General features: G+C 40.6%; 1 protein-coding gene across 9 annotated transcripts in view; it reads right to left on the bottom strand.

The window, feature by feature from the left end:
- Nucleotides 1-21,069, bottom strand: part of CLIP1 (CAP-Gly domain containing linker protein 1) — a 182,491-nt gene that overhangs the window by 141,125 nt on the left and 20,297 nt on the right. For all 9 annotated transcript variants that reach the window (XM_089662035.1, XM_089662028.1, XM_089662029.1 and 6 more), the window contains exons 2-3: nucleotides 7,312-7,499; nucleotides 2,760-3,304 (exon numbers count right to left, since the gene is read on the bottom strand). In XM_089662035.1, coding sequence (XP_089518161.1) covers nucleotides 2,760-3,304; nucleotides 7,312-7,405 — 639 coding nt within the window. In that variant the 5' untranslated portion in view covers nucleotides 7,406-7,499. The remainder of the gene's footprint in view (nucleotides 1-2,759; nucleotides 3,305-7,311; nucleotides 7,500-21,069) is intronic.

The following is a 21,069-nucleotide window of genomic DNA, read 5'->3' as shown; positions in this document are numbered from 1 at the left end:
CACATGGTACAGGGGGCCAATCACAGCACCATGTGATCAGCTTAAGTCAATCACAGATCACCATCATTTTGAATTGTCATGAACTTAACCCATTCATGACAGTTCAAAGCAAGCTTTGCATTGCAGGAGCAATAATATTTATTGCTCCTGCAAAGCAAAGTGTTAAAAAAAAAAAAAAAAGAGAAAGAAAAACTACTACTAGGGTAACCCTGTACTACTCTGATAAAAGTATTTTTAAAAAGAAAATAAAAAACAGTTCAAAAATAAAATACTGTAATGAGAATTTTTTGTAAAAAGGTTTTAGAAGGGTTTTTTTGTTTTCTTTTTTTGTGCAGGCGAGCGGCGTCTTTAGACGAAGCAACGTACCCATACGCCTTTTTCTATTTCACACACACGCCAGAATAATCAGCTCCTTCACATTCCGATGCGTGGAACCATTGGAAAGGTCAGTATTGATCCCTTTAGTTCCGCTTTAAATGCACATATTTGCACCTACAATCAGTTGAACGCAAGTGCGGTGTCAGGCTCAGGCTTACCAAGCTGCAGAAGTATCTCTGGACTAAGAGTATACCAATTACCACAGTCGTACGCCATTGAGGAGCACAAGTCAGTCTGCTGTGGTGGCAGACAAGACTTATTAATTTACAGAAATCAATGAATAAATTCCAACAGGGCTGTGTGGGTGACATTCCGAAGAGCCAGGTCATTTTTAAAATAAACAATAAGTTATACTTACTGGCTCTGTGCAACAATAATCACACAGAGCAGTCCCTTAACTCCTCTCAAAGTCTCCTACCGGCACAGTCCATTCCTTCTCTGATTGCCCCCTCAGCGTAGAGCTGAGGGGGAATCTGTGCAGGTGAACTCCTGAGCCCCACCCCCCCTCCCAGGGGTTTGACTGACAGCAGCAGGAGCCTATGGCTCCCGTGTTACCCATAAAAGGAGGAAGAGAAGAGGGTAGGCTGCAGCTGGGGACAGCACTGAATCATGAAAGGAGGCAGGTAAATGTTTAAAATTGGGGTTTTGGCACAAAATAGTGGAGTTTTTTTTACCTCCCGAGAATGCATTGAGGTAAAAACACTTACCCCTTTAAAACCACTGGCTAAATCAATTGTTAAAGTGGAAGAAAAGGCAAATCTTAACCAATTCTAAATCTGCTCTCAGTCACATTCTAAGCCTAGTCTATCTAGCTCTGTAAAAAAAAAATTGCTATACTTACCTGTTCTGCAGCTGTTCCAGTCCGGTCTCCAGTGGCGACTCTGTCCTTTTGGAAAATGCCTGGGATGTGACATCACCCATAGAGTTACTATGGAGCTTCCATTGTCAACTGCCTCTCCTGTACACACCTACAGTTGTGCTCAAAAGTTTGCATACCCTGGCAGAAATTGTGAAATTTTGGCATTGATATTGAAAATATGACTGATCATGCCTAAAAATGCTCTTTTATTGAAGGATGATGATCATATGAAGCCATTTATTATCAAATAGTTGTTTGGCTCTTTTTTAAATCCTAATGATAAACAGAAATCACCCAAATGGCCCGGATTAAAAGTTTACAACCCTGGAATGTTTGGCCTTGGTACACACAAGGTGACACACACGGCTTAAAATGCCAATTAGAGGTTAATGTCCCACATCTGTGGCTTTTTAAATTGCAATTAGTGTGAGTGTATAAATAGTCAATGAGTTTGTTAGCCCTTGCGTGGAATCACTGACTAGGCTAGATACTGAGCCATGAGGATCAGAAAAGAAATGTCAAAAGTCCTGCGTAACAAGGTAATGGAACTTTATAAAGATGGAAAAAGGACATAAAAAATGTCCAAAGCCTTGAATATGCCAATCAGTTCTGTTAAATCATCTATTAAGAAGTGGAAAGTTCTATATATAGTAAAGTATATAGTATACGCATATATAGTAATATAATATATAGTATAGGCATATATAGTAATATAATATAATATAGGCATATAAAAAGTATATGTAGTAAAGTATAGAGATTTTTTGCTTTAGAAGGCTAGATAGATTAGGCTCAGAATGTGACAGAGTAGGTTTAGGCTCTGTTTACATATAGGAGTTTTGAATCGCGGACATTTTAACAGTGCGTTTTGAAATCGTGGGCAGAATCACGACGATTTTTGCGGCGGCTGTATTTTTGAATGGAGTTGTGGTTAAGATTTACCTTTACTTCCACTTTAATTTGTCCATCCTAATATATTATACAAGTTTAAACTAAGAACCCCCCACAAAATCAGTATTTTCCCCCTTTTTAGTATTGGGTCAGTATCATATTACATAACGTTTTGTCTTTGTAGTCTATCCTTACAGTTTACGCATTTTTAAACAGAGGGAAACCATACTGGTTCAGAGCTAATTATAACATATATTTATAAAGGTTAATACTTTTTTTTTTTTTTTAACTTTTCATATAAACTTTATTACAAAGCATTATAGGATTTTCAATAGAAAGAATGCAGCAGATGTGGCTTTCTTTTGGATTGTCTATCTCTAACAGATGATGTGGAAACTTCAGTCATTTGGAAGTTCTCATTACCCCTTTAGGAACATAATGCCTATGTCACCACACTCCCCTGACACGGTTCCAGTGAATATAAAGCCATTTCTGGTAAGTCTAAATATCATTATAGTAATATGAAGCCCAGTAAAAGTCAAATAAACCAAGATATATAGTTTCAAGTAGGAAGAAATATTTTTTTCAGGAAGAAAGCATCAAGATGTAATAAATATAAAAAGGAACTTACTAGAACTCTATCTCCCAGCTTTAGTTCCCGTTCCCCCTTTTTGACAGACCCCGTTTCTGAAAGGTTTGAAATGGATTCACTTGTTGTCCGAGTGAGGTTGCTCAGCTGGGCAGGTGTAACAGATTCCTTAGAAGATGCAGCACTTTTAAGAGGGGTTGCTACAGCAGCGGGGACAGGGGACACAACGCTTGCAGAAGACACCGAGGTTGGTGAGGTAGCTCTGGATGTGTTTTGTGCACCATTAGTCTCATCTTCAAGTGGTTTCCGTGACAATTTTGATGGTCTTGTAAAAATCCCCCTCAAGGCATCACACTGAAAATATCTCACTCCGGCAACTGCTCCATCGTTTTTACCAATTGCTTCATCCAAAACAATCCCTGCCCACTGACCTGGAGCAAACTGAGTCTCACCAAGGAATTGGATAAATCCAGGCTTATTGCCATTAACCCATACATGTTCCCCAACTCTGAAGTCATCTACAAACCCTTCAGGAGCATCTGAAGGTGGTGCACTAGCAGCTTTCTCTGTTGCCTTCACAGGAGGGGCTGTAGTATAAAAGAAAAAAAAAAGTTAAGTATTACCAACGACATGAATACTGTGTGTTACAGCATCAGGCTAGTGCATATAGACAAATTACTTGAAAGAACCATGACATGTACAGCACCTGTCCACAGCAATTCATATTTTTGAGGTTTTAAAAAAAAAAAAAAAAAAAAAAAAAAAAAGGAAGAAGTGTGTGCAGGTTCTTTTATTTATTTCAGGCAGGTACTTCTATAGCACCGTCAATTTACACAGCGCAATTTTTTGCAAATAAATTCTTTCCAAATCAGCCAATGTGATTGTCTGGATTTTTTTTCTCATTTTGTCTCTCATAGTTGAGGTCTATCTATGATGCCAATTACAGGCCTCTCTCATCTTTTTAAGTGGGAGAACTTGCACAATTGGATGCTGACTAAATACTTTTTTGCCCCACTGTATGTAAAAGGTATGTATGAGGATTGAGTAAATGAATGACAGGATCTCCATCACCCTTCCACAGAATTCTATGCATTGTAGAATAGTGATACAAGTGCATCAACGCACCACAACTCACAACTGAAAGTGTATTTCCAGTTTAGCAGGCACATCGGGATAACACCTGCTTTATAGGTGTTACATTTTCTCATTCACATAGCATAACTTTTAAAAAATGCTGTTAACATTTTAATTGCTCTTTTTTATTAAAGAAAAAAAAACTGCAAAACTGAAGTTATCCTCGGCTATGCAAAGTTTCCTGGGAAAGTAAGGTTTACTATATTAACCCTATCTGTACATTGCCAGCAGATCTCAATTTCAATTGCAAATGAGATCTGAACACTGTGTGTCCTAACAAAGTGTTAAAGATCCAGCAGCAATTCAGTGTCTCTCTCTTACCCAGGACAGGCTGAGTTTCCTTTCATCTTAAATTGTTCAGAGTAGATTAAAGTCTGACTGAGATCTGCTCCAAACAACTAGAAAAGTTTTTAAAGTTATTTCTAGGAATGCTGTGTGAATAGGAACACAAATATAGTTGGCTTTTTTCAAAAATCTCACTTCAAAAAGTGGAAATGCACTTTAAGCCTGGGTTCACACTGATGCGGTGCGGAATTCTGCACAGCATCACAAATCGCACCCCGTTCATACAAACTGCTGTGGGTGTGTGTTAACAACATCCCAAAATCAGTTCGCAAATGAGCAGAATCAGATCGCTTAGGTGTGAATACCCATGCGATCTGATTCTAGTGCGGACCAAAAAAAAAAAAAAGAGTCCTGCACCTTTTTGGTGCGGATGCGGTGTGATTTGAGCCATACAGAATGTGATTTACACAGGAATGCGGTGCAGTTTCTGCACGAATCACATGCGATATGCCGCACAAGTGTGGGCCCTGGCTAAGGCTAGGTTAACACCTATGCAGATTGTGTTTGATGTAATTTCTGGGTGCATTTTGCGTTTTTTTCACAATAGTTTTTTTATGCTTTTTTGGCATTTTTTTATGCATTTTTGCATTTTGAGAGACTTTCGCTAGTTGTTAAGAAGTGGGCGTCCGTTGGCATCCTTAACAACTGAAATAAAGTGAAAAAACGAGCGCTGGATATAATATAAAAGGAGCTGCTAGCATGAAAGGTAAAAACCTCTAAAACCTTCTAAAACATATAAAATAAACATGCAACTGTTGAGTCATCAGCTGTCAGCGTTTCCCACTGACAGCTGAATACAAACAAAGCTATTGCTGGCAACTAAAGAAATAAATAGGGAAAAAAACTGCATGGGGTCCCCCCCAATCCATTCCAGGCCCTTGGGTCTGGTATGGCTTTTAAGGGGAACCCCACGGCAAAATTTTAAGGGGAAAAAAAACCCACGTGGGGTCCCCCCAAAATCCACACCAGACCCTTATCCAAGCATGCAGCCTGGACGGTCAGGAAAAGGGAGAGGACAAGCGAATGCACCCCCTCCCCAGACATACCAGGCTACATGCCCTCAACATGGGGGATGCTGCTGAAAGGAGGCAGGGTCACCCGGTTGCTCCACACCATAGCTTATTTAAGAGCGGTCAGACGGCAGAAGCCTTCGTTGGGAGCGGAGCCCTTTTTTTCTTCTGGGCAGCGGCGTTCATTATGATTGACATTGGATCAACTTCAGGGAACAATTTTTATTTTTTTTTTTGCTTTTAATAAAGGACTTGTTAAAAATTGTGTGTTTATTCACTTTTTTGGTGAATGAGTAGAAATATGTACCCCATACTCACTCACAGGCCAGGATTGTGGGAAGGAGGCCCTTGTCCCTTTGACAAGATGCTTCGGGGGGGGGGGGGGGGAATTTCCCCTGTCCTAAAGCACCCCCCCCCCTCATGTTGAGGGTATGCGGCCTAGTATGGTTCAGGAAGCGTGCTTGCTTGCCTCCCGCCCCCCACCTTTCTGACCTGCCAGGTTGCATGCTCACATAAAGGTCTGATATGAGTTTTGGGGGGGGGGGGGGGGGGGGGCGACCACATGCTATTTTTTTCTTTTAATTTTGGCGTGGGGTTCTCCTTAAAAACCGTACCAAACAAGAAGAGAGCCTGGTATGGATTGAGGGGGCCCCCCCAAACTATTTTTTCCCCCGATCTTGTTATTTTTAAATTGCTGGCAATAGATTTGTGTATATTCAGCTGAGGACTCATTAGTAGTTAAGGAATGCGGTGGCCACCTGCTCTTTAACAATCATGTTGTTTACTGATTGTAAAGGACGCCGGGAGCCGCCCGCTCCTTACCAATCAGTTTACAGTCACACAAAACACAACACACAAAATGTATACAAAAAAGCATCACAAAAATGCAATACTTGTGTTTTTGGTGCAGTTCCATTGAAGTCTATTACAGGCAAAACACAATCTGCGTCGGGAAAGAAGTCCGACCCTTTCAGAAATCTGCACCGGCTCAAACGCACAGATGTGAATTAGATCCATAGAAAATCATGTTAAATGAACCTATGGCAAGTGTGAACCTATGGTAAGTGTGAACGTGCCTTGAGATCCTAGGGAAAGCCTAACAAGGACCTTGCATACAATTTTTAATGTTCTCCCTGCATTCCTGCATCCATCATACTCTTGTAGTCCTTGTATTGTCTTTCCTTAAAGAGCAGGCTGAAATTGCAATTATATTAAACTGAAAACAAATTAATCATCAGAAAATGTATCCAAAGTGTAATTAAAGTAATTAACAGATTTGCTGCAATCACTTCCACACATAGGAGTGGTCCAAAAATTAAACATACAGGTTATTACGCCGCCTTAACTGACATGAATGAAGATAATGAGAGACAGCTAAGTTGAAGTGAACACGGAAGGGTGATGTCAGGCGGGTGAACTGGAACACTGCAACATGGAAAGACAGATAGTGAAGAGCTCGTTAATAAAATGTATAAAGGTTTTTTTAATTTTCTTCTGTGACAATAGGATATGGAAGGCCAATTCCAAATCACTCCCTGTTATTATTGCTTTTGGAGCCACTCAAAGTAGAGGTGAAAGCTTATCCCTGTGTCCCAGAACATGGAATGCAGGCTTGTCCTGATATCAATCCAGAGGGCTAGTAAATATAAAGAAGAAAGTTTCGCTGCTACTCCCAACCAGCAGCAAACCTTTCCTCTTTCCAAGTAGCCTTTCCAAAAGCATTGAATGTAAGAAGAAATACATTCACCGACACCACAATATTAGCAATGAAAGATGACGACATGAAAATAAAAAATGTAGAGAGACATTACATGGCACCATACTGCAGATTTAAAAGTTTATATCAGGCTCCTCTGTGGTTTAAAAATGCACTTGGTATGAACAGACTTGCACAGATGGGATGTGAAATGCCTTTATACCTTTCCATCACAGCATTTCCTTTGGAAGAAGTTGGATCCCTGGCAGGATTGTAAATACCACAATTCCTAAAGACAATGGAACCACTTGTACATGAGAAACTACTAGGGAGTGGAAGGAACATGCATTCATTTAAAGAGGGGAAAAAAAACAAAAAAAAAAAAAACAAACAAAAAAACCAAACTTACCAGCAGTAGCAGCAGTAGAAGATTTAGCAGTTAAAGCGCCAGGCTTCGCTATTTTGGAAGGTGCTTTAAGCCCACTTGGCTTTAGTGAACTCATTTTTCCACAATTCACAACTTTCCACAGTCGCTATCTTTTTGAAACCATTGATAAATCTGGATTTTTTTTTTTGTTTCAAATTAAAATCGTAAACCTGCAGGAAAAAGAAAATAAAACAAAATGGTAGTGTTTAGTGGTTATGGAAGCTGAAAAGATACGTTAGTGCTCAACTCAAGGCAAACTTTGTATTTCCTTTTATATCGTGTGGGGAAGGTTTACAAACTCTGACAAAAAGGTAAAAGGATGACAATAAAAACCTCAAAGTTAAAATGTCTTTCTTCTTCTCTATAAGGTCGGCCCACCCAGTATCAGTCAAACTCAAAACACAGTACAATCGCCTTTAGGTCTACCAATTATGTTGCACAAGGGCCTGCCTGATTGGATACAAATTGATTAGATAGTGTAGGCAGGTTCTAGTTTAGGCAGGTTCTCATTACACAGTAAATGTTATGTAGGCCATACATGGTTCGAATTTCGAACGATTTTCGTACGAACATCGGACCTACAAATAATTGGCCGATTTTCGCTCTGTTAGTGGAGCAATGGCATCGACCGATATTCGTGGTTCCTCCCCATTTCGTTTATCGGGCATGCTGGAAAAATTAGTGAAAAACTACCAATTTTCAAAATCACTGGTGGCACCATCGGATTACAGAACAAACGACGTTTCAATTTTCGGATGAAAAATCATTCAGAATTCGAACCATGGTCTGCATAAAGTTGAAGAATGCAAGATTGCAACACGTGTGGCAAACGTCAAGCCTTGTACACACGGGCCAAAAAAACAATCCAAAAAAACGGCCAGCTGGGCAGGAACCAGTCAACCTTCGGGCTATGTGTAAAGCTGTCTGGTCTACAGAAGCCATTCTTACAAGCGGCTTCTGTTCAGCCCACTGGGTTGGAAAAAAAAAAAACAAACAACAAAAAAAAAAACCTAGTGTGTGCCCAGTTTAAAGCTCACCATACACATTACAATGTGACTGTATTATGCAATGCTCTAGAGATTTTCAATGATTTTTGTATTCAACCTACTTAAAAATTGTGTGTCCAGCTTTAAAGTGGCATTAACCTCCCTAGCGGTCTGATTATGTCCATATTTCTGTGCTCAAAGCGGTACATTTTTTTGCATGGAAATATGTATTTTATTTATTGTAAGCCTGTAATTTTTAGGAATAACTCACTGAAATCTGTCTGAACAAAAGTCTAGTAAACATCCCGGGTATGTTAAAATTTGAAACACGAAATCATAAATTATAATTTAATAATCATAAGAAATATTATAATAATAATAAATGTAATAACATAATCAAACAAAAAACACTGAAATTTTGAATAGAGCGCCAAGTTCGCACATCACTGAGCAAAGTCACAAAATCTTTTTCGGTGTCTGATGATGAATTTCTACACTAATCATTATCACTCAATTCTGCAAGTGGTTCTGATTTATGATCGCGGTTCTCTTGCTGGTCTAAAACCACTTTTGACCTAAAAAAGGACGCTTTTTGGACGCCATGGACTTTTCTCAGTTTCCAGGCAGAAAGAACAGTAAAAATGCAGGCAGGGCACAGGACAAAGCACTCGGGAAAAAATGTATGTGAAATGGTTTGATATAGTAATGTTTTGCTATGTTATTTTAGTGTATTTAGTGAATTTCACTTTTTAAATTTTCAAATTTCCATCCCCCGTATGTCCTGATGTCGCAGGGAACGGAACCCGGAAGACAGATGCCGGCATCGGCCGGAGGACATTGCCGGGGACTCTGCAGGGGGGACATCGTGGGAGCAAAGGACAAGGTAAGTGAAGAAGGGATTCCGGAGCAACGCAGCAAGGTATTCCCGAGTGTAGCTCGGGGTTACCGCTTGTGGTGCTGAAACTTTACCCCGAGCTACACTCGGGAATACCGCCAGGGAGGTTAAAATCAGATAAAAAAAAAAAAATACATATTTTTTGTTTTTATTTCCATTTAGCTTCCCCTTTTAACTGTCCCCCGGCCATGCTGCTATATTCCCATTCTCAGTGTCCCCTGTGCCACCACGACCTATGCAGTCTTTACAATATGCGTGCTCCTGTTCTGAATTTCGACTCCACATACAGCCATTCAGAGTAAAGCAAACCAATGACTCAAACAAGATTTCAGTACTCAGGCTCATGACCTTCTTGCGTCAGTAGTTAAATTAGACCAGTATCACATGACTTCTAACAGAGTGACTGCATGCTACACAACCTGAGCTATGAATAATTTTTTTTTATATGCCTTCTAAGCTTTCAAAAAACATTATCTATTTAACTTACCACAAAAGAAAAAATAATGCACAACGTTAACTTTGGCACAAGAGCAATGCCAGGAGCACAGAAGTATTAAAGCCTAAAACATGCACACCCACATATAAAAAAAACAAACAAAAAACAACCACACACACACAACAGAGGTATAAAAATTTGTATGGCTTCCAGTAACCATCATTCCTTAGAGGTGCATGATGTTGGAGGAGAGAAAAAGGACCCTTTGTGAACAAGGAGGAGAATAAACATTCCCCATAAAAGGGAAAGTCGCATAGACTGTAGTTGTTCACTGAGCAACCCTAAGGCTCCATGCACACTGACTTAAAGAAAAAACAATTGCTGCTGCTACAGACGTTTTGGGTTTTGCCTGTAGAAGCAGCTCAATGTTATCCTATGTGTCCATGCACATTAGGACATTTAGAGGCATATTTTAAACTCAACATTTAGAGGCAGGAAAAAAACCCTTCTGGTTTGCATTTTTGATTGGAGTTTTCTGGCAGAAAAATACACTAAACTCTCCTAAACTGTGTACAAAAACGCTCTAGATCAGTGGGGGTTTTTTCTGCCAAGGGAACTGGTGATTTTTAAACCCAGTGTGCAAATGGTTTTCATTATTCATGACTATTTCGATGCATCTCCAGACAAGAAAGATGGCCAAAACATCTTTGGGGAAAGGCGTTTGTTTCACTGCATTTGGTCACTGGGAGGGTTGATTCTTCCAGCCAATACCTATTGCCCCTCAAGGTCAGCAACAGGACTGTCTACACACACCAATAAAAAAAATAAGTTGGTCAACCCTTTGAATGTAAGAATAGTCCATAAAATGTAATCCAAGGTAAAAGTAAAAAAGCACTTCAAGTTCAAAACACAGAACATTTATTTATTGTGACACGTAATTCACTAAATGGCAAATAATTCTTTATTGGTAAAAGCCAAAACTTTTGTTGTTTAAAAAGGCATAGTTCACCTTTTGCAAACAAGTCGTAAATGCATCAACGGTGGTAAAATAAAAAAAAGTGTATTTACTAAATAGAAGCCTGCAGAGCCTAGCAACAAGTGTTAATTTTTGTTGACGAAAATATTTTCATCGACTAACATATGACTAAAACTTAAACAGATGACTAAAATACAACTGAAGCTAAAATGGCATATTAGTCAAAAGACTAAAACTAAATCAAAATTTGATATCAAAATTAACACTACACTATCACATAAGACTAAGTAGGGGGCATCTACTAAGCTGGTGAAAGAAAAAAAAATTAAGAAAAAGGCTTTTCCTTTTTTTTTCCTTACCATTTAATGTTGGTAATATATTCAGGTAATATCTGCAATGTAATTACAGCCAACAGAGCTTACAGTTTTTGGGGTTTTTTTTTTTATATTTTAAAGTTGCACTTCTGTTTGTCAAAAGCAAAATTTTGGTTTGTTTTAGAAACTTATGCAGGCCATAGACAGGTCGAACATCAGCCAATTTTTCTAACGATAAACCAAAAAAATAAAAAAATAATCGGTCGACTGACGTTACCACCAACAATTTAAAAAAAAAATCGGCCAACTAAATCATAAAGCTCACCCCATAACTTCTGTCCCTTGCAGGTCACAGCTCATGCACCGATTTTTTTATCGTTAAAACGATCGGCCGATTTGGCCGTCATTGCCGGGAAAATTGGCCGATCGTCCAAATCGGCCGCAAATTTTCCAACATGACCGATAATCTCCAAGTGCAAAAAACCCGAAAACCCGGCTGACCATTGAACCCACTACATTACAATTTAACTAAACCCATTAGATTCAGTTGCCTAAAATGTACTGGAGATTTAAGTCAACTAAAATACGAATAAAACAATTCAGATGGCTAAAATAAGACTAAAACTCAAATGACTAAAACTAGATTGAAATTTGACGGGCTCTTTCACACCGACGTTCCGATCAGGTCCGCCTGCCCGTTTTTCAGGTGGACCCAATCGGAACCTGCATTCTCCTCTATGGAGCGGCGGGTGCAAACGGACATCTGCCGGTTTACACCTGCAAACATCAATAAAAAGGGATGGAGGGGGATCCAATTCCCCCTCCGTCCACCGGATCGGATGAAAACAGACAGGCAGCCTGTATTCATCTGACCGCCTATTGAGGAGAGCAAGCAGCTCTGTGTCTACTTTGCAACAGCGGAACAGACACAGAGCTGTCATCCGCTTGCTCAGCGGGGATCAGCTGAGAGACCTCCTGCTGAGCAAGTGGATCCGCTAAATGGGTTCGCTCCAAATGAAAGGACCCTGAGACTGCTAGCAAGAGCAATCAATGTATTGCAGGTGCACTGAATAGGGCACTTGCATTGCTTCCCCCTCCTAGCCCTAGGTCTGTATGGTGGAATGAACTATGTTATGGGGCTGAAGGAAGTGCTGAATGGTGACAATTGCTACTGGCATGTTCTGCTGAGTCCGTCTGCTGCAGTGACAGATGGGACTTGTATTTTTATTTTTCAACCCCCAGAAAAGAATGATGCTAGGCTCCGCCTTCACTGAAGTCAAACAACCAGCCTACACAGTTAGAAGCACCCCACAAATCAGGTAGGGGGGTGGTTTGAGTTAAACGTATTTGTAAACCACACACACACATAAAATTAACAAGGCACATCCCCATACTGTGTACTAGCCTGAAACCAAAGCACCAAGTCTGGTTCCTATCTGATCTCTCTGCATGCGTCACAGAAAAGACTAAGCTGACACAACAGCCAGCAGGGATATGGCCCACCCCCTTCAGCACACTGCAGATGACTCATAGCCTCTCTGTTTTTTTTCTTTCAGTTTTTTGGGGAGGGGGAAGGGATCCCTTCCCTCCACAAAGCTATCAGATTACACTACAGCTCTATGCTCAAGCTCTGAGGTGTGTGAGGTCAGATCCTCTGCTTTTTAGAGCTGAAATATACTGTGTAAAGTGTGTGTTTGAGAAGGCTGTAGAGAAGAGATTCTGCAGATAAACAGGTACAACTAAGTGTGCATTTCACACCTGGAATGCATACCACCTGCGATTAGATGTGAAAGCCCCTATTGTAGGCAGCCCCATTGAATGAAATGTCCACTCGCATGTAGAACACTAGTGCAGCGGTTGGCCCTGGAAGCAGACTGCCTGCATCCAGTGCTATTCACTCGCATGCGATTGCTGCTTGAGCAATCAGTTCGTTCAAGCACTGAGGCTAGGCATCATAGGTCTGTATGCAAATACAGCCTGCCTAGCAACACCCAATTCTTTAGACTGGCATCTACCAAACAAGGCATTTTGATTTTTACATAACTCCTCCCAAGACCCAGCTCACTGCTTGCAACATCAAGGCTGATGACTCTTGAGAGAAGCACTATGGCAGGGTGTTGGAAGGTTTTCAGAAAAACTATGCACAGCACAATATCAGCCATAATATGCCTGCATTGTATAGAGAGGCACAGAAACCCAGTCACTGATTCATCCAGTTGCCTGACCGTTCAAACGGTGCCCAATACCAGTCAAATGGCTCATAGCAGAGCATAGCAGAGCCATACAAAGCAGTGTGCTTACAGTGGCAAGCACACAGACAGCCCCATAGTAAAACACACACAGCTAAACCTTTGGTCGCCCCTCATGTTAACCCCTTCCTGCCCAGTGCCATTAGTACAGTGTCATTACTTTTTTATTAGCACTGATCACTGTATTGGTGTCACTGGGGATGCCAGTGGCAATTAATCAGTTCCCCGCAGTGTCAGAATTCCCACCGCAGTCCTGCTATAAGTCACTGTTCGCCGCCATTACTAATAATAAAAATTCCAGTATATATACTGGAACATGCTATGGACATTGACATGTTTAATACCAAAAAGTCCAAAATACAGTTTTTTTCTCAAAATTGTCAGCTTTTTTTATAGCGCAAAAAATAAAAAATGCACAGGCGATCAAATACCACCAAAAGAAAGCTCTATTTGTGGAAAAATAAAAGGACGTAAATTTCATTTGGGTGCAGCGTTGCATGACAGTGCAATTGTCAGTTAAAGTAACGCAAAAAATGTCCTGGTCAGGAAGGGGGGGGGGGTAAATCCTCAGGAGGGCAAGTGGTTAAAGAGATAGATTAAATTATAGGAGAGGGAGGTTTCAGCTTTCTAACAAGTTGTTTGTGTGTACTGGTATCTGTATAAAAAAAAAAAAACTAAATGAAGAGTTCCTACAGGGAAAAATAATTTTGGCAAAACCTAGTGTGCATTATACCAATATCTATCTTTGTAGGCTTCCAGACTTTTTGTACACAAAACATGAGATTCTAAAAGGGCTTTTAACTAGGAACATAATATGTAAAGACCACACACACGCCTGCTGTCTGATAACAGTTACACACCTCACAACAGTAGAGCCAAGGAATCACACCCTTAAAAAAAATGTAAACTGCGATTATGTGTGGGAGGCACTGTATGCAGAAAAAAAAAAATTAAAGCAATATTAAACCCCAAATCAAACATGTAACATATTGCAGCTTACCAATCATTAGATGTGATGGCTGCATCCGTTTTCCTAGACTTCTTTCTCTCGGTTTTCACCTGGTGATCTGGCCAGCAACAAGGAGCAACAGACATACTTTTTAGACAGCAGCATTGTCAGTCTTGGGGGAGGGGAGTGTTAGATGTACTAACAGATTTTAGATAGACTGACAAATCGAAGCCAAACTTCAACTCACTCTTTAGTCCTCATGCACAGGGGACGTTTTTACAGCCGCTGTTTTTTGGCATTTGACAGTTTTTTTCTACAGCTAGTAAACCCCCAGCATGTTATCCTATGTATCCATGCACACAGACTGTAATCAATGTTTTTTGGCTGGAAAAAAAAACAAAAACAAAAACTAGTGGGTTTCTAGAGGAGTTTTTCAGCTGTAAAAACAATCTAACATTGAAAAACGTGGTAAAATGCCGCAAACCTGCATTTTTGGATGTTTTTTTTTACCCCCAAAAAACGGGGGTAAAAAAAACCAATAAAAAATGCAAACACGGGAAAACACAGCTAATCGCGGCAAACCGCTACTGCAAAAATGTTAAAAAAAACACGTTTTTAACGTGACTTTACACAGCTAACTTTACCAGCATTATCAAAACGTGTGCATGAGGGCTTCCAAGCAGTTTCAGCTGCAATGTGTTTGTTTTGGGGTTTCAGCCCTCATGCACACTTGATGTTTTTACAGCGGCTGTTTTTGGCTTTTGACATTCTTTTTCTACAGTCAATAAACCCCCCAGCATGTTATCCTATGTGTCCATGCACACATAGGCTGCAATCAACGGCAATTTTGGCAGGGACATTTTTTGGCTGGAAAAAAACCCAAACTAGTGGGTTTCTAGAGGAATTTTTCAGCTGTAAAAATGCTCTAACACTAAAAAAAGTGGCAAAACCAGCGGTTTTGGACACTTTTTTACCCCAAAAAAATTTTTTTTGGGGGGGGGGGTCAAAAACCACCGCTAATCGCGGCAAAACGTGAATGCAAAGACGCTTAAAAAAAGCTGAAAACCTCAGGTTTTTAATGGGACTTTACAGAGCTAACGTTACCAGCGTTATCAAAATGTCCCGTGTGAATGAGGACTAATACTGCTTTAGCGCTGGTTCACACAGCCATAATTTCAGATGCGTCATGCGATTAAAAATCGAACCTGAAGTCGCATGTAGTGTATTTCTATGGCACGGTCCTAATAGATGCTATTTCAAATAGCGCAATTTGAAAAATAGTTCCTGCTTTACTTTTCACCACTTCTGTGCGATTTAACTCTCAGACTAGAAAAGGTACACGGCACTGGCATTGCATGTGTTTCTATATCAGCGATACTTTGAATTTGCACTTTAAGGGCTCTTTCACACTTGGCTGTTTTACCAACGCTTGCCAAACGCCCCTATAGCGTTTGGCAAACATTGGTTCGGCGTTTGCAGAGTGTTTAACGCTCCGCAAACGCCGCATGCGCGGTTTAGCGCTGTTTGCCCCATAAACGCCTATAATGCAGTTTGAATGGTGTTACCGAGTCGCAACCATAGACTAGAATAGGAGGCTTCAACGCCTCCTGACTCGACCAGAGGCGTCCGTTTTGCTGCAACGCAAACGCTCCTGTTAGAACAGCACCATGTGCTGTAATGAGCAGAATTGGCAGAGGCGTTTGGGAAGCGGCCTCTGCCGCCTGCACACAACGCTAGTGTGAACGTAGCTTAAATGGGACCAAATTCCACCACTTTGAAATCACATTTGATGTGAACCAGGGGTAAAAGCAGAGATCAGATCTGATGCAAAATGAAAGATTTTAAAGCCTACATAACTTTGAAAAGAAAACTGTGAATTTACAGGCAATGTGTTCTAATGCATTGGGCACCCATCTGGCTAGGATTACCATACTGATCCACACTATTCGTACTGCTGCCACACAATGGGCCCCAAGACATTTTGATGAAACTACAATATTCAGATATCCGTGGCTTTATCAAAATGTAATGCCACTCATACTTGGTAACCAATTGCTTTTAATCATCCCCCAAGTTCTGCATTGTCCTTGAAACTAAGCAGCTCTGAATGCTTTAGGGGTCTCAAAGCTTCTTGGGTGTCATTTACAAAAAGCTGGATACAAGGGCCACTACAGCTCTCCGACTTGAAGGCTCAATGCACACGGGGCGTTTTAATAACACTGGCAAGGTTAGCTGTGTAAAGTCACGTTAAAAACGTGAGTTTTTCAGTGGTGTTTGTATTAGCATTTAGCCGCTTTGTTTGCGTTTGCGTTTTTTCGAGGGGTTTTTTACAAAAATAAATTTTTTTTTGGTAAAAAAAAAAAAAATCCAAAAATGCTAGTTGGAGCGTTTTTACAGCTACAAAACTCTAGAAACCCTCTAGTTTGGGGTTTTTTCCAGCCAAAAAACACTGATTACAGCCTATGTGTGCATGGACACATAGGATAACATGTTGGGGAGTTTACTGGTTGTAGAAAAAAACATCAAAAGCCAAAAACATCCGCTGTAAAAACGTCCAGTGTGCATGAGGACGAAGGGTTATCCATCACAACAGCTGAAGGTAGGAAACCTTTTAAATTGAACCCAGCACCTCTGAATGGAAGAGGGGAAGAGGAGGGGCAGTGATGTCACAATCTCCACCTCGTTCTATCTAATAACACTTTACATTTATTCAGAAAGCACAAGTAATCTCTGAATGGCTTCTGTACCGAGCAAGCAACCTCCGATGTTCACTATGCAGCACAGCAGCCACTCGACATAGGACCTGCAAGCTAGTGGCATTCACTGTATGAGCGGTACGGTGCCTACTACAGTGAATTCCAGCACAGGGATCCCACAGGTACAATACATAAAAACTTACATTGGTCAAAGATAGGGTCCTGGCTCTTCAGGATGAAACAAAATCTGCCAGAGGCACTTTGTGAAGGGTCTTCCTATGGCTACCTGCACACTAGTATTTCTGTGACCAGGCATCACCTGAACAGAAATAGCACTTTCATTTTTTGAATGGATTATTATGGGAAAAAAAAAAAATCTATTGTTTACAGGCATGAGGTTTTATTTAGAATAAAGCTTAGCCCGATTCCCAGAATATTAAATTAAATCAATTAAAAAAAGTAATCCAATCACCCTGGGAATAAAAACAAACATACATAAATCTAACTAAGCAATATAAATAATTATAAAATAACTTTAAAAAAAAACGAAAAAAAAACCATGCAGACAGAAATAAGTAGGCTGCGCTATAAATAAGAAAAGACTGACAATTTTGAGAGAAAAAAAAAAAAACAATATTTTTGACTTTTTGCTATTAAACATGTCCGGTTTGAAGACCGATGTTGGGGTGTTGTTAACTTAACATACACACCCACATTGGTTCATATGAATTGTGATGCGGAATTCTCACTGAAAACGCTGCGAATTCCGCACCGCATCAGTGTGAACCAGGGCTTATGCAGGCCATAGATGGGTCGAAAATCGGCCGATTTTTCGGCCGAAAATAAAATCGGCCGATTTTCGGATCGTTAGTGGGCGATTTGGTCGGCCGTTTTTCGGTATTTTGGCTGTTTTTTTTTTTCGGTAAAGTTGGAAAAAAATCGGCCGATTTTCGCGGCAATTAGTGGGCAAATCGGCCGATTTTTTACCGATAAAAAATCTGCGCATGAGCAGTGACCTGCAAGAGGAAGACAAAAAGAAGAAAAAGAAGAAGAGGAAGAGGATGAAGAAGAGGATGAGGATGAAGAAGAAGAAGAAGATGAGGAGGAAGAAGAAGAAGAGGATGAGGATGAAGAGGAAGAAGAAGAAGAAGAAGAAGAGGAGGATGAGGATGATGAGGATGAAGAAGAGGAGGAAGAGGAGGAAGAGGAGGATGAGGATGAAGAAGAGGAGGAAGAGGAGGAAGAGGAGGATGAGGATGAAGAAGAGGAGGAAGAGGAGGATGAGGATGAAGAAGAGGAGGAAGAGGGGGATGAGGAGGAAGAAGAGGAGGAAGAGGAAGAGGAGGAGGAAGAAGAGGAGGAAGAAGAGGAGGAAGAAGAGGAGGAAGAAGAGGAGGAAGAAGAGGAGGAGGAAGAGGAGGAGGAAGAGGAGGAGGAAGAGGAGGAGGAAGAGGAGGAGGAAGAGGAGGAGGAAGAGGAGGAGGAAGAGGAGGAGGAAGAGGAGGAGGAAGAGGAGGAGGAAGAGGAGGAGGAAGAAGAGGAGGAGGAAGAGGAGGAAGAGGAGGAAGAGGAAGAGGAAGAGGAAGAGGAAGAGGAAGAGGAAGAGGAAGAAGAAGAAGAAGAAGAGGAAGAGGAAGAGGAAGAAGAAGAGGAAGAGGAAGAGGAAGAGGAAGAGGAAGAGGAAGAAGAAGAGGAAGAGGAAGAAGAAGAAGAAGAAGAAGAAGAGGATGAGGATAAAGAAGAAGAAGATGAGGATGAAGAAGAAGAAGAAGAGGATGAGGATGAAGATGAAGAAGAAGAAGTAGGATGAAAATAAGAAGAATTCCAGTCCAGCAAAAAGTGTATCTGCAGAGAGCTCCGCTATTTCTGACAGTTCTCTGACAGTTCCTTGACATTTACAGAGGTTGAAACATTGTATCTATTTGTTTCCGAATAAAAACATCTGTATCCTAAATGGAAACAAATAGATACATTGTTGCAACTTCTATAAATGTCAAGGAACTGTCAGAGAACTGTCAAAGAAATAGCAGAGCTCTCTGCAGGGACACTTTTTGCCGGCTCTAGACGGGTAGAAAATCGGCCGATTTTTTTTACCATTAATGGTAACGTCGGCCACTTGAACAACCGATTTTTCGTTTTTTAAAAGAAAAATCTGCAGTTTTTCTCCCCATCTATGGCCTGCATTAGTCTGTACAAGCTAGTCCTGAACATAGCTTACTATGAATTAAAAGCTGCCAATGGCAAAGAAAGATATGTGAGGCTGAAATGTAAATGGAAAAAGTTTGTGGCTTTAGAACTTCTGATATATATATATTTTTTTATTTATTTATTTATTTAGAACTTCTGCAATATATCCCAATAACCATTAGGTTGCAATGACACTTGTGTAGCACATGAACATATGCAAATTGTGTGTGCATTCATGAAAAGGTTAATGGCACCCAATGTGGCAACCAAGACACGTGCTTTGGCGCCTGAAGAAACAAGTGTCAAAATGTGCAAAGCTCTAAAATATTTACAGCAAAAATGTGCAAATGTGTGACACGCTACATAGAGCGAATGGGGGCTAAAAAGTCAACTGATCGACTTTGCATGTTGCTGAAAGATGTTTTTAAACCTGAACGACAGGCAGATGTAAAAACACACATTATTGCAGCTCTGTAATCAAGAATACATCAACAAATGTAGTTTTTCTTAATTCAAGTAGTGTTGAGCAACTTGGAGTCCATGTCTAGGGCAGCAGCGTTGGATCGTGAGGAAGAACAGCACAAGCAGCCAAATAGTTCATGTGCTGACAAAAAGCATGCGGATAGGAGAAAGCAAAACTTAAATCTGAACTCCAGGAGTTCAGCCACTTTGTAAAATGTGCTGCATTATTAGGAGGTTAGGTCCACCCGGGTGCATGCCACCTGGTGGACTTGTCTCCTTAATATAAGTTGGAAGTATAGCGATAGCTGTACTCCTGGCACTCAGTAAAAATGTCACTTGTAAATTAAGGAGATACGTCCACCAAGTGGCATGCACTGGACCTTCTCAGCTCCTGCAGCTGAAGTGTGATTTGCAACCACTGTGCCTGCTCCTCCCCTTATCCTGCCCAATCCCAGAATGCTTTGTATTATGTGGACCTATTCACAAAATACAAAGCCCTCTATGAATGAAGTGCAGAAGGCAGAGACAAGCAGAGAAGCGGCATGTGATAAGTTAGCAGAATTCCTGTGTGGGCAAGTACAGCGATAGCTATACTCCCGGAACTCAGTAAAACTGTCAGTTCTGGTCCAAAAGTGAAAATTGCTACAAAAGTCTTTTTTACTATTTAATAGTTTATTCATTTCTATCTTGATCTTTTTGGCTAGTGTTCTATTTTGAATTTAGCCTTGAAGTAACGTATAACTTTCACACTGGGGATTTTTAAAGCCATACAATATAATATACTTCTGATGGATACATTTACATACAATGACATGTTCTTACAATACACTACATAAATTAAGCTATAATTAAGTTCCTGACAAATCCATTAATTGTGACCAATTGCAGCATCTAGATCTAGAGAATATACTGAGAGAAGGGAGGTGCAGAGCAGATATTCAGGGTGCTGCAGGCGGCTCCCACTATGCTGGCACATCTGGATTATATTTGACATTAGCTCATTTGCAGGTAACAAACAAAACTTTCCAGTCACACCACCAAAGGACGCCTAAATCAGCGTCCAGACAGCAATAAAATTGAACTAAATACGGGTTCCTCCAGTTTTGAGGTTTACGCCTCACCCTTAGGTGCACAACATAAGAAAAATCACTGATATGAAACCACCATCTATCATGTTGTTTGCATTCCCTAGGACAACAAAATACTTTCTTAGAAGTACTATTTAAAGCACTGGCAATCAGGGAAGCCAAGTCTCATGTCTGGCTTGTGCTACCCAAGACTTTATAGAAGTTACTCTTTTTTTAAATTAGAAAACAAAGCCTCCCTCATTGGCCGACCTCATTGCAGGCTATCCCCTCTTCAGTCTATCATGAATGCTGCTGCCAGAATCATCCACCTAACTGTTCTGTATTTGCCACCCCTCTCTGCCAATCCCTCCACTGGCTTCCCATTGGCCAACGGTTACAATTCAAAAAACTAACAACTTATAAAGCCATTTATAACTCTGCCCCAAATTCCATCACCGATCTTGTCTCTAAATATCACCCAAACCGTACTCTCCGCTCCTCGCAAGACCTCCTATTCTCTAGC

Source organism: Staurois parvus, unplaced genomic scaffold, assembly GCF_062004578.1.
Source record: "Staurois parvus isolate SC_StPar_1 unplaced genomic scaffold, SC_StPar_1.0 ptg001418l, whole genome shotgun sequence".
NCBI classification, from domain to species: domain Eukaryota; kingdom Metazoa; phylum Chordata; class Amphibia; order Anura; family Ranidae; genus Staurois; species Staurois parvus.
The sequence above is the reverse complement of the archived record's forward strand: the minus strand, read 5'-3'. Positions and strand labels throughout refer to the sequence as shown.